Below are 11748 nucleotides of genomic sequence, written 5' to 3'. Positions count from 1 at the left end.
TGACCCCTTATCCTGAGACTATGACCCCCTCGATCTAGACTCTCCAGCCAGGCAAAACAGCCTTTCAGCATCTACCCTGTCAAGCCCTCTAAGAATTGTATACGTTTCAATGAGATCATCTCTCATTCCTCGAGATTCCAGAGAATATAGGCCCATTCTACTCAATCTCTCCTCATAGACCAATCCGCTCATCCTAGGAACCAATCTAATGATCCTTTGTTGCATCCCCTCTAAGGATAATGACCAGATAATTTGATCAGCCAGTATACATAATACGTGGCTTGGGAGCCATAAAACAGGATCAACTCTTCATTCACCAGATCGGCCAGCCAATACACTTTTTCTAAATCAAAACTGTTAAGTCAATGAAAACCAGTCAGTCAGAGGCTCATTGCATAGAATCATAGAATGGTTACAGTACAGAAGGAGGCCATTCAGCAGTCGAGCCCATGCCGGCTCTCCAAGAGCACTTCAGCTAGTCCCACTCCCTTAACCTTTCCCTGCCGCCCTGCAAAATGTTTGCTTTCAGGTACTTATCCAATGCCCTTTTTGATCCCTTTCATAGGATCCCTATTCAATGGCGAATGTGATTAAAAGGATAACAGCCAACATAGTCCTAACCTTTCTTCATTAGTGCGCGTCAATGCAAATAATATGCTCATAAGTTAATCAATAGTGAAATCTGATAAGCTGGGATCCCCATACAGACTCGTAAGCAACGGAAGCAGTGATACATTATTACACTGGGTCTGACACTGAACAAGGGTCATACTCAACAGGGTGGTCGCTTTGCGGAACACCTCCGCTCGGTCCGCAAGTACGACCCTGAGCTTCCAGTTGCTTGCTGTTTTAATTCTCTGCCCCACTCACACTCTGACCTCTCTGCCCTCGGCCTCCTACACTGCTCCAATGAAGCTCAGCAGAAGCTCGAGGAACAGCACCTCATCTTTCAATTAGGCACATAACCTTCCGACCTCAACATTGAATTCAACAACTTCAAATCAGAACCTCTGTTCCCATTTTGTTTTGAACAGCAGTTGTTGGTAATGATTCTGCTCTTAACATTTACAGCTCCTCTAGACCCATCTTTTGTTTCTTTACTTGTCCCATTAACACCCCCTTTTTGCCTTGTACCATTGTTGTGTATGCAATAACTGTTAGACTGAGTACTGTTTAACTCCAAGAGGTATAACCTTGGCTCTGCTTTATTAAGGCCCAAAGCGACTAATATACAAAATGGCTGGCCTTTTATACTTGGGCTGCACACACGTGCGAGCAGCCCAATGGCCTCCAACAGTGACGCCATCTAGTGGCTAGTGATCCCAAAAGTACATACATGACAACCATCATCCCTTTTATCATTTAACCTCTCCTGCCTTCCACCCTATCGCAGACCTTCCCATTTGTTCTTTCCTCCCCCCGCTCTTTTTCCTGCCTCTGTACTTGCTTAAAACCTGTTACATCTCTAATTTTTTACAGTTCTGACAAAAGGTCACAGACCTGAAACGTTAACTCAGTTTCTCTCTCCACAGATGTTGCCTGACCGCTGAGTATTTCCAGCATTTTTTGTTTTTATTTCATACTCAACAGCCCCTGGCTGTGTACCCTCTATTTCCTTCGTATGAAATAACTAAGAGCGACAGAGCTGGTTTTTGGTAACCATGTGGTCAAGGCAAAGGGCACCTAAGGTATTGATAAATGACTGGCCTGTGGTCTCGCTATTTATTCTCTGTGCAGCAGCTGATTATTAGCTTTTATGTCACAACTGACCGCATGAAAATGAAAAAAGGGAAGATTTAAAGTGACCTGTAAATCGCATAATGAAACGCATCCAATTTAACCATTTTAATAAATTGTCCATTGTGCAATATCAGTGGGTCATACCCCATCTGTGGCAATTGAGTAACCCTGCTGCTTTATCAATCATCGGTGTGACCATATTTAGAATACTGTGTACAGTTCTGGTCGCCGCAGTACTAAAAGGATATTGCAGCTACTGAGAGGATATAAAAGAGGGCAACCAGAATGATTGAGGGGATGTAGGGATTGGATTATGAGGAATGAATATGTAAATTGGGCATGTTCTCATTGGAAAAAGAGATGGTGGAGAGGTGCTGTGATGGGATTGTAAAGAGACTAGATAACCTTGTCCAGAAGAGTAGAACCAGAGGCCAGGGCCTGCACTTGGAGGAGGGTAAATTCAAAACTAGTCTGCAGAAACAGTATTTCAGTGAGCGAGTGGTCAATCTATGGAACAGACTCCCTAGGAAGACGGTGAAAGCAGCTAGTACTGATTCATTCTATTCAAATTAGATTTATTTCAGAAAGTATCGTTTTGAGGATACAGTATAGGAGTAATTTGAGACATGACGTGTGGTAAGTGTAGCATGCTTGGGAGGAACCGGTGACTTTGAACCTCTGGTTCCCAAAGCTCTCCACCACTGGGGGGTTTCCTCACATCATGTCTGGGGTCTGTTGTAGACTTATTGATCGAGATTGATTGCTACGATCAGTCAACAATTCCATTATCGTTGTATCGTGCTGGAATGTTCGAAGGTGAACTCAATGGACCTGGATCTTTATTCGTCAGGCAGTTTCTAGATTTTTTTAATCTTTCAGATGCTGAGACCTTGGTATTTGGGGAGAAAATCGCATTAACTTGCAGAAAGCGTAGAAATTTCAGGGGTGCTGCACTGTGTTAAATCACTTCCCTGAAACGCAACTCACCGAGAAAGCCTCATGCTGACCGATTGGCTCAATCTAGCCTTGACGTAATGTGGCCAATCACTCCTTATTAATGTGGGTGCAGAATGGGATTGATCTGTTTGAGAGCTTCCCCAATGGCTCACCTAGTAAGGGCACTTCAGTGTGAGACAGAGCTACATAAACCAGGACATCAATTTGCCTCAATGTCCTGGGAAAGTGAGGGGTTAATCAGCCAGGGTCCCTGTCCTATCCACTGATCACAACACTGAAAAATGCAAATGTGTAGACATTGGGTAAGAATAAGATCGGACTTCGCCGTGTTATCCGCTCACGGTCGAATAGCCTGTTTATTCTCACGTAAGGCTCACTGATAAAAACAATGACATGGGCACCAAAGGGCATGTGGCACTTAGGGAACTGTATCCCAGCATAAGTCCATGTCTTTCACGAGAGGAGAAAACTGGGGACAGGGTGGGTGAGGGGAGTAGGGGTGGGTGTGGGGGAGGGGGGGGGGGAATGAGGGGGAGTGGAATTTGAGGAGTTCTCATTGACATAAAAGTGAATGGTAAAACCTCGTCGAGGTTCTTAAGGCTATCCTTGACTGTCCCGAATACAACTGGATTGGTTTCAAGTGCACTGCATCTTCAGTGGTAACTAAACCATAATCACACAGTACAAGTGGAGTAGGAGGGACTGGATGTGAAATTGACAGGACCACATGGAGATTATCTTGAATAGCAGCTCATGAACCACCGTGCGGCTTATGTTGGCTATTTTAAAACATATTCCGACACCAGCAAGCTAAAGATAGAATCGGCTGCAAATCCTGGTAGTGGGCTGAGGACACTGCTAATCCTGTACTTGGGCTGCTGAAGATGGCAACGGGCTGTTTATCAGCAAGATTTGGGGAGTAAGATGCTCTGATTAGAATGGGGAAATTTCCTTAAATATCTGCTATCAAATTGGGTCTAAGTTAGCAACGCAGATGCCGGGTCAAATGGAGCTGGAAATCACCGGCCTTGAAATTAGGCTGCGCCGCACCAGTAAAATGGGCACTAAGCGATCTCCTAAGTCCCCAAGATGGCAGGCAGGGAGTGCGCGCGCACTTCCGGCCGAAAGTGCTCCGCCCGCCATATTCGGTAAGGACAAACAAGAGACGTCTTTTAACCGCGTCCGAAGCTGGCGTTAGGCCCTTTACTTCTACAAATGGGGGCAAGGCGCGGGCTTGAGGTTCTCGCTCCAAGATTGGTTTGCCCTAAGGCAGCGACATGGTCGGAAAACCAGCTCAACAGAGCACTGGCAACACAGAAGGTAAGTTACTCACTGAGCCTGTAGCTGGGAGGAGCAGTAATGCTTCTCCAGACCCCACATTCAAACTCCCACCCTCCCGATCGCCGCTGCAACTGGATCTCTGATCCCCAGGCCCCCGATCCCACAGGCAGCCGCCAGCTACCCCACCCCGGCAGCCCGCTATCGATCGCCCCCTGGCAACCGATCACCCCTGGCAACCGATCGCCCCCAGCAACTGATCGCCTCTGGCTCCTGATCGCCCCTGGCTACCGATTGCCCCCTGCATAGATTAGAAGTATTCAAACTGGCTCTCGCTAGCCCCTAGTGGGGTCCGTGGGATTCCGGTTGGGGGGGGGGTGCGGGGGTCCATGCGTAGATGCCAGTGGGATACGAGAGATCTTGGGGGGGTTTCATGAGGAGATTCCAGTGGAATATGTCAGATCTCGGGTGGGGGGGGGGAGGGTCCATGAGGAGATCCCAGTGGAGTCCGTGAGATCTCAGGGGGTCCGCAAGGAGATCTCGGGGTCCGCGGGGAGCGCACAGGGGGTCCACATGGAGAAAACCCATTTCCAAAGAAGGAACAGCACTGGATGGTGGCGTTGGTGAAGTTGAAAGTCTGCTATTGGAATCATTACTGTTATAATGCAGTCAGAATCAGGGGAAGTCATAACGGGGAACAAAGAAATGGCAGACCAATTGAACAAGTACTTTGGTTCGGTATTCACTAAGGAGGACACAAACAACCTTCCGGATATAAAAGGGGTCAGAGGGTCTAGTAAGGAGGAGGAACTGAGGGAAATCCTTATTAGTCGGGAAATTGTGTTGGAGAAATTGATGGGACTGAAGGCCGATAAATCCCCAGGGCCTGATGGTCTGCATCCCAGAGTACTTAAGGAGGTGGCCTTGGAAATTGCGGATGCATTGACAGTCATTTTCCAACATTCCATAGACTCTGGATCAGCTCCTATGGAGTGGAGGGTAGCCAATGTAACCTCACTTTTTAAAGAAGGAGGGAGAGAGAAAACAGGGAATTATAGACCGGTCAGCCTGACATCGCTAGTGGGTAAAATGATGGAATCAATTACTAAGGATGTCATAACAGCACATTTGGAAAGAGGTGACATGATAGGTCCAAGTCAGCATGGATTTGTGAAAGGGAAATCATGCTTGACAAATCTTCTGGAATTTTTTGAGGATGTTTCCAGTCGAATGGACAAGGGAGAACCAGTTGATGTGGTGTATTTGGACTTTCAGAAGGCTTTCGACAAGGTCCCACACAAGAGATTAATGTGCAAAGTTAAAGCAGATGGGATTGGGTGTAGTGTGCTGACGTGGATTGAGAATTGGTTGGCAGACAGGAAGCAAAGACTAGGAGTAAATGGGTACTTTTCAAAATGGCAGGCAGTGACTAGTGGGGTACCGCAAGGTTCTGTGCTGGGGCCACAGCTGTTTACATTGTACATTAATGATTTAGATGAGGGGATTAAATGTAGTATCTCCAAATTTGCAGATGACATTAAGTTGGATGGCAGTGTAAGGAGGATGCTATGAGACTGCAGAGTGACTTGGATAGGTTAGGTGAGTGGGCAAATGCATGGCAGATGAAGTATAATGTGGATAAATGTGAGGTTATCCACTTTGGTGGTAAAAACAGAGAGACAGACTATTATCTGAATGGTGACAGATTAGGAAAAGAGGAGGTGCAACGAGACCTGGGTGTCTTGGTACATCAGTCATTGAAGGTTGGCATGCAGGTACAGCAGGCGGTTAAGAAAGCAAATGACATGTTGGCCTTCATAGCGAGGAGATTTGAGTACAGGGGCAGGGAGGTGTTACTACAGTTGTACAGGGCCTTGGTGAGGCCACACCTGAAGTATTGTGTACAGTTTTGGTCTCCTAACTTGAGGAAGGACATTCTTGCTATTGAGGGAGTGCAGCGAAGGTTCATCAGACTGATTCCCGGGATGACGGGACTGACATATCAAGAAAGACTGGATTGACTAGACTTGTATTCACTGGAGTTCAGAAGAATGAGAGGGGATCTCATAGAAACATATAAAATTCTGACGGGTTTAGACAGGTTAGATGCAGGAAGAATGTTCTCAATGTTGGGGAAGTCCAGAACCAGGGGTCACAGTCTAAGGATAAGGGGTAAGCCATTTAGGACCGAGATGAGGAGAAACTTCTTCACCCAGAGAGTGGTGAACCTGTGGAATTCGCTACCACAGAAAGTTGTTGAGGCCAATTCACTAAATATATTCAAAAAGGAGTTAGATGTAGTCCTTGCTACTAGGGGGATCAAGGGTTTTTGGTGAGAAAGCAGAAATGGGGTACTGAAGTTGCATGTTCAGCAATGAACTCATTGAATGGCGCTGCAGGCTCGAAGGGTCGAATGGCCTACTCCTGCACCTATTTTCTATGTTTCTATGTTTCTATAATGTAGAAAACACATAAGGGAATTTGTACACATCAAGATCCAGTGAAATAAAAGTATCTGTTAGCAAAACTAATCATCTTAAAGCAGTCCTTGATATCTGGAAGTGTCACGATAGTTCATCAATATTGCACTTTAATCCTGAGGTTGACAGAATAGGGTCTTAATTACTCTGTTGGATTGTCACATAGGACAATTCAGAGGGAACTAAACACATTATTTGCATTGAACCCTAGACATAAAACCCAATATATGTTTTGTACTCTAGTAAACTGCTTGTGGCATTGTTCAGGGTCAGTTAATGAACATAAGTTTTTTTTTCACATACAAGGCGTTTACGGAGTTGGAAATGCAATCCACAGCACCACCTAGTGCCCAGACCCTACAACTGTAATGTGACAGCTGACAGCAAAATTGAATGGGAAATGTTGACATAGCAACTTCGAATAAAAACAACAGCTTGCATTTATATTATACCTTTAAAGTAATAAAATGTCCCAAAGCACTTCACAGGAGCGTTATCAAATATTGATGCAAAAGTTTGAACAAAAATCATAACAGCAGGAAGTGAGGTTTGTGGACAGGAAGTGTGCACCCTATGCTGAAATGTTAAGAATATTTATATACTAGCAGAGACCCGCAAAACATTTGTGGTCAAATTAGTATCTTTATTGCAACAGTACTATTTTGACTGTTATCATCTTCTTCGTCTATAGAATTAATCCTGATGTCTTTCCTCCCTCTTCCCCTCCCTTCCCCCCCTCTTCCCCTCCCTTCCCCCAACTCCATCCCCGCTCATTCCCTCCCCCTCTCTCACCCTCCCTTGCCCTCTCACCCTCCGTCTCCCTCCCCCTCCAACTCTCCCTCTCCTTTGCTCCCTCTCTCTCTCCCACCCGCTCGTCCTCTCCCTCCCTCCCTCTCCCTTCATCTCTCTCACTCTCCATTCCCCTCCCACCCGTGCTCTCCCATTCTCTCTCTCCTTCCCTCTACTCATTGGAGCAGACCCAGCGTAAATCAAACTTTTAAAATTGGCGCCTTCGCTCCCTGCCCTGATTGGTTGCGATCTGGGCGGGCCCTGATTGCCCATTCGTCGGTGCAACTGTTGATGCAACCCCCGGCCCCACCCCCACCCCAGGACAGACAAAAAATGATATTATTATTATAGATGGGCATTCTGGAATTTTACAATATTAAGAGGTACTTGGATCCAAGATTTAAATCTCTTAAAATGAATGGGAGTTCAGGACTGTGAAATTAGTTTATATTTGCTGCAGCCTGAAATGTGAAAACCTTTCTCCCCCGCCTTTCAGATACTTCAGTCAGCTGTGGTTCGTGGGTAGCACTCTCACCTCTGGGTCAGAAGGACTGCATAAGGCGATTAGGTTTTCTAACAGGTCCTTTTATTTCACTGTATCTTGCTGTGTGCAACTTGGCTGTCGCATTTCCTACATTACAACAGTGACTACACTTCACAAGTACTTCATTGGCTGTAAAGCGCTTTGGGACGTCCTGAAGTCATGAAAAGTGCCAGTTCTTTCTTTTCATTCTTTTACTATAAAGGGCAGTTGATTCGAGTCTCACCTTAGAGACGTGAGCACAAATCTAGGCTGACACTCTAGTGCATTGCTGAAGGAACGCTGCACTGTCGGAGGTACCGTTTTTCGGATGAAACATTAAACCAAGATCCCATCTGCCTCTCAGGTGGAAGTAAAAGATCCCACGGCACCATTTTGAAGAAGAACAGAGGAGTTCTCTCCAGTATTCTGGGGCCAATATTTATCCCTCAACCAACATCATTAAAACAGATTCTCTGGTCGTTTATTTCATTGCTGTTTTGTGGGAACTTGTGGTGTGCAAATTGATTGCCGCGTTTCCCTACATTACAACAGTGACTACACTTCAAAAAGTACTTCATTGGCTGTAAAGTGATTTGGGCTGTCCTGAGGTCATGAAAGGTGCTATATAAATGCAAGTCTTTCTTTTTTTATCGATCTACCGTACATTTTGCACTTTATTTCTATTTTTGAGTTCCAATATTTCATCTTTAATTTTTATCTTTGTTAATAAATCATCTCAGTATAAAGCATTGTGTCACACAAATACAAAAGCAAAATACTGCGGATGCTGGAATCTGGAATCTGGAATAAAAACAGAAAGTGCTGGAAATATCAGCGGGCCAGGCAGCATCTGTGGAGAGAAACAGAGTTAACTGGGAGATTTTCTATTATTAACATTGTGTGTTCTTTAAAGGACATTAAATGGCAAAACCACATTAAATATTTCCACATGTTTTTTTAAATTCCTTCCTGGGATGTGGGCGTCGCTGGCAAGATTGGCATTTATTGCCTATCTCTAATTGCCCCTTGAGAAGGTGGTGAGCTGCCTTCTGGAACCGCTGCAGTCTGTGTGGTGAAGGTGCTCCCACAGTGCTGTTAATTCCTGCAGCGGTTCAAGAGCAGGCCCACCACCATCATCTCAGGGCAACGAGGGATAGACAATAAATGACGATCTTGCCAGCGAGAATGAATTAAAAATAACATAAAGATCAAATGGCCTTGTGTGACGAGCAGGGAGTTTTCCTGGTGTCCTTGCCTTAATTTCTCCCTTTATCAACTCCACTGAAAACAGGTTAACTGGTCATTCATCTCATTTGCAAGATAATGATAAAGTGAAAATCTTATTTTTCTACAATCTTTTAGATTTCAGCTCTGGCTCAGTGGGTAGCACTCTTGCCTTTCAGTCAGAAGGTTGTGGGTTCAAGTCCACTCCAAAGACGTGAGTGAAAAATATAGGCTGACACTCCAGTGCAGTAATGAGGGAGTGTTGCACTGTTGGAGATACTGTATTTTGCATGAGACGTTAACCTGAGACTCTGTCTGCTCTCTCAAATGGACGTAAAAGATTCCATGGTGCTATTTTGAAGAAGAGCAGAGGAGTTCTCCCAGTAATGTCCTTACCAACATTTGCCCTTCAACCAACATCACTGAAGCAGATTATCTGGTCGTTATCACGTTGCTGTTTGTGGGAGCTTGCTGTGCACAAAGTGACTGCCACGTTTCCTACATTACAACAGTGACCACACTTCACAAGTACTTCATTGGCTGTAAAGCGCATTGGGACATCCTGAGATCGTGAAAGATTCGACATAAATATGAGTTATTTCTTTTTTAAAAAAACAAGCAAGGCATCAGTTAGCCATGATTTACCCTGACCTCGTTTTATTTCTTTCAACTGCACAATGGGACCTTTACTGTTCAACTAGATTCTTGAAATCCAGCTGCAAGCGCTATATAAACGTAACTTCTTCTTGTTGTTGAGTGTGCCTTTAAATCTTATTTCCTGGTATACAACTACCTTCTGAATTAAATTTACCAACTTTTATTTGAGTTTTGCGGTCCTCTAAGTCATATTTTTCTTCACAACAACAAAAGAAAAGCAGTATTTTTAAAAAGCTAAACATCGAGGGATTTCCTCTCTTTCAAGCCTAGTTATTCTGGGCAGTGTCTCTGATGTTGAAGTTTGACACCATCTGTTTTTTTACGCCAGGGGACCTTTTTGCTGCGCCGAGCGGTGGAACACGCCTCTTTCTGTCCGGGAGTTCGCCATTAACTCGGGAGCAACTTTTTTTTTTCCAAATGTTTTGTTTTGTTTTGGTTTTTGAACGTTTATTTATCGCACATTAATTTTGCTGCGCACTTTGCGGATTTATGCAGGAGAGGACGCCATGGGAAGGGAGGAAAACCTCGTCAGCATTGCAAGGAAGCTGGATAAAATGGTATCGAGGAAGAACACGGTGAGGCTGATCAGATGCAAGAGGGAGGCGGCAGTAGCGCGGAGTTGACGTGGAATTGCGGAGTTTCGGGGAGAGCGGGTCCCCTGCAGTTTCTTGTGCCAAGAGCGGAGCGGATTCGCACTTCCGTGAAAATCTCCAAGCAACTTTGGGAACTCGGTCGAGACTTTGGAGCCTGCTGAAAGTCTGCACAACTTTTTTTTTTTGCTGCCGCCGAATCGAATCGATTGGTCGAGCAGGTGGCTTGGCTTTAAACCCCAGGCCCCCGCGTTACGCGGTAATGGGATCTCCCCGTGCCGTCTGGCGAGTTACACCCTCCCGCCCCCGCCCCCGCCCCCGGTTTCAAACAAAACGCCAACGTCGGGGCTGGCATAATTTTTTTTATAAACGTAAACGAAACTGAGTCTGCCGAATGTCGGACGCCTCCTTGTGACCGAGCAGGGATATTATTAGATCTGAATGTTATTCTCTTTCCCACCGAACCTATTATCCACCACCCAACCTCTCTTCCGCCTCCGCCCCCCGCATATCTCTCCTCCTCCCTCCCTACCCCCCCCCCATATCTCTCCTCCTCCCTCCCCCCCCCATATCTCTCCTCCTCCCCCCCCCATATCTCTCCTCCTCCCCCCCCCCCATATCTCTCCTCCCTCCCCCCCCCCCCATATCCCTCCTCCCCCCCCCCCCATATCCCTCCTCTCCCCCCCCCCCATATCCCTCCTCTCCCCCCCCCCATATCCCTCCTCCCCCCCCCCCCATATCCCTCCTCCCCCCCCCCCCATATCCCTCCTCCCCCCCCCCCCCATATCCCTCCTCCCCCCCCATATCCCTCCTCCTCCCCCCCCCCATATCTCTCCTCCCCCCCCCCCACCACCATATCCCTCCTCCTCCTCCTCCCCCCATATCTCTCCTCCTCTCCTCCCCCCCCATATCTCTCCTCCTCTCCTCCCCCCCCATATCTCTCCTCCTCCTCCCCCCCCATATCTCTCCTCCTCCTCCTCGCCCCCCATATCTCTCCTCCTCCTCCCCCCCCCATATCTCTCCTCCTCCTCCCCCCCCCATATCTCTCCTCCTCCTCCCCCCCCACATCTCTCCTCCCCCCCCATATCTCTCCTCCCCCCCATATCTCTCCTCCTCCCTCCCCCCCCCATATATCTCCTCCTCCCTCCCTCCCCCCATCATATCTCTTCCCCCCATCATATCTCTTCCCCCCCCCATATCTCTTCCCCCCCCATATCTCTTCCCCCCCATATCTCTTCCCCCCCATATCTCTTCCCCCCCATATCTCCCCCCCCCAATATCTCCCCCCCCAATATCTCCCCCCCCAATATCTCCCCCCCCAATATCTCCCCCCCCAATATCTCCCCCCCAATATCTCCCCCCCCATATCTCCCCCCCCCCATATCTCCCCCCCCCCATATCTCTCCCCCCCCATATCTCTCCCCCCCCATATCTCTCCCCCCCCCCATATCTCTCCCCCCCCATATCTCTCCCCCCCCATATCTCTCCCCCCCCCCCATATCTCTCCCCC

General features: G+C 47.1%; 1 protein-coding gene across 2 annotated transcripts in view; it reads left to right on the top strand.

The window, feature by feature from the left end:
• The first annotated feature begins 9986 nt into the window (after positions 1-9986).
• Positions 9987-11748, top strand: part of LOC139279770 (transcription elongation factor A protein 3-like) — a 47456-nt gene continuing 45694 nt past the window's right edge. For both annotated transcript variants that reach the window (XM_070898972.1, XM_070898971.1), the window contains exon 1: positions 9987-10223. In XM_070898972.1, the coding sequence (XP_070755073.1) occupies positions 10155-10223 (69 nt within the window). In that variant the 5' untranslated portion in view covers positions 9987-10154. The remainder of the gene's footprint in view (positions 10224-11748) is intronic.

This window comes from Pristiophorus japonicus, chromosome 14, assembly GCF_044704955.1.
Source record: "Pristiophorus japonicus isolate sPriJap1 chromosome 14, sPriJap1.hap1, whole genome shotgun sequence".
NCBI lineage: Eukaryota > Metazoa > Chordata > Chondrichthyes > Pristiophoridae > Pristiophorus > Pristiophorus japonicus.
Note: the sequence above shows the minus strand (reverse complement) of the source record. Positions and strands in the feature narration are given on the sequence as shown.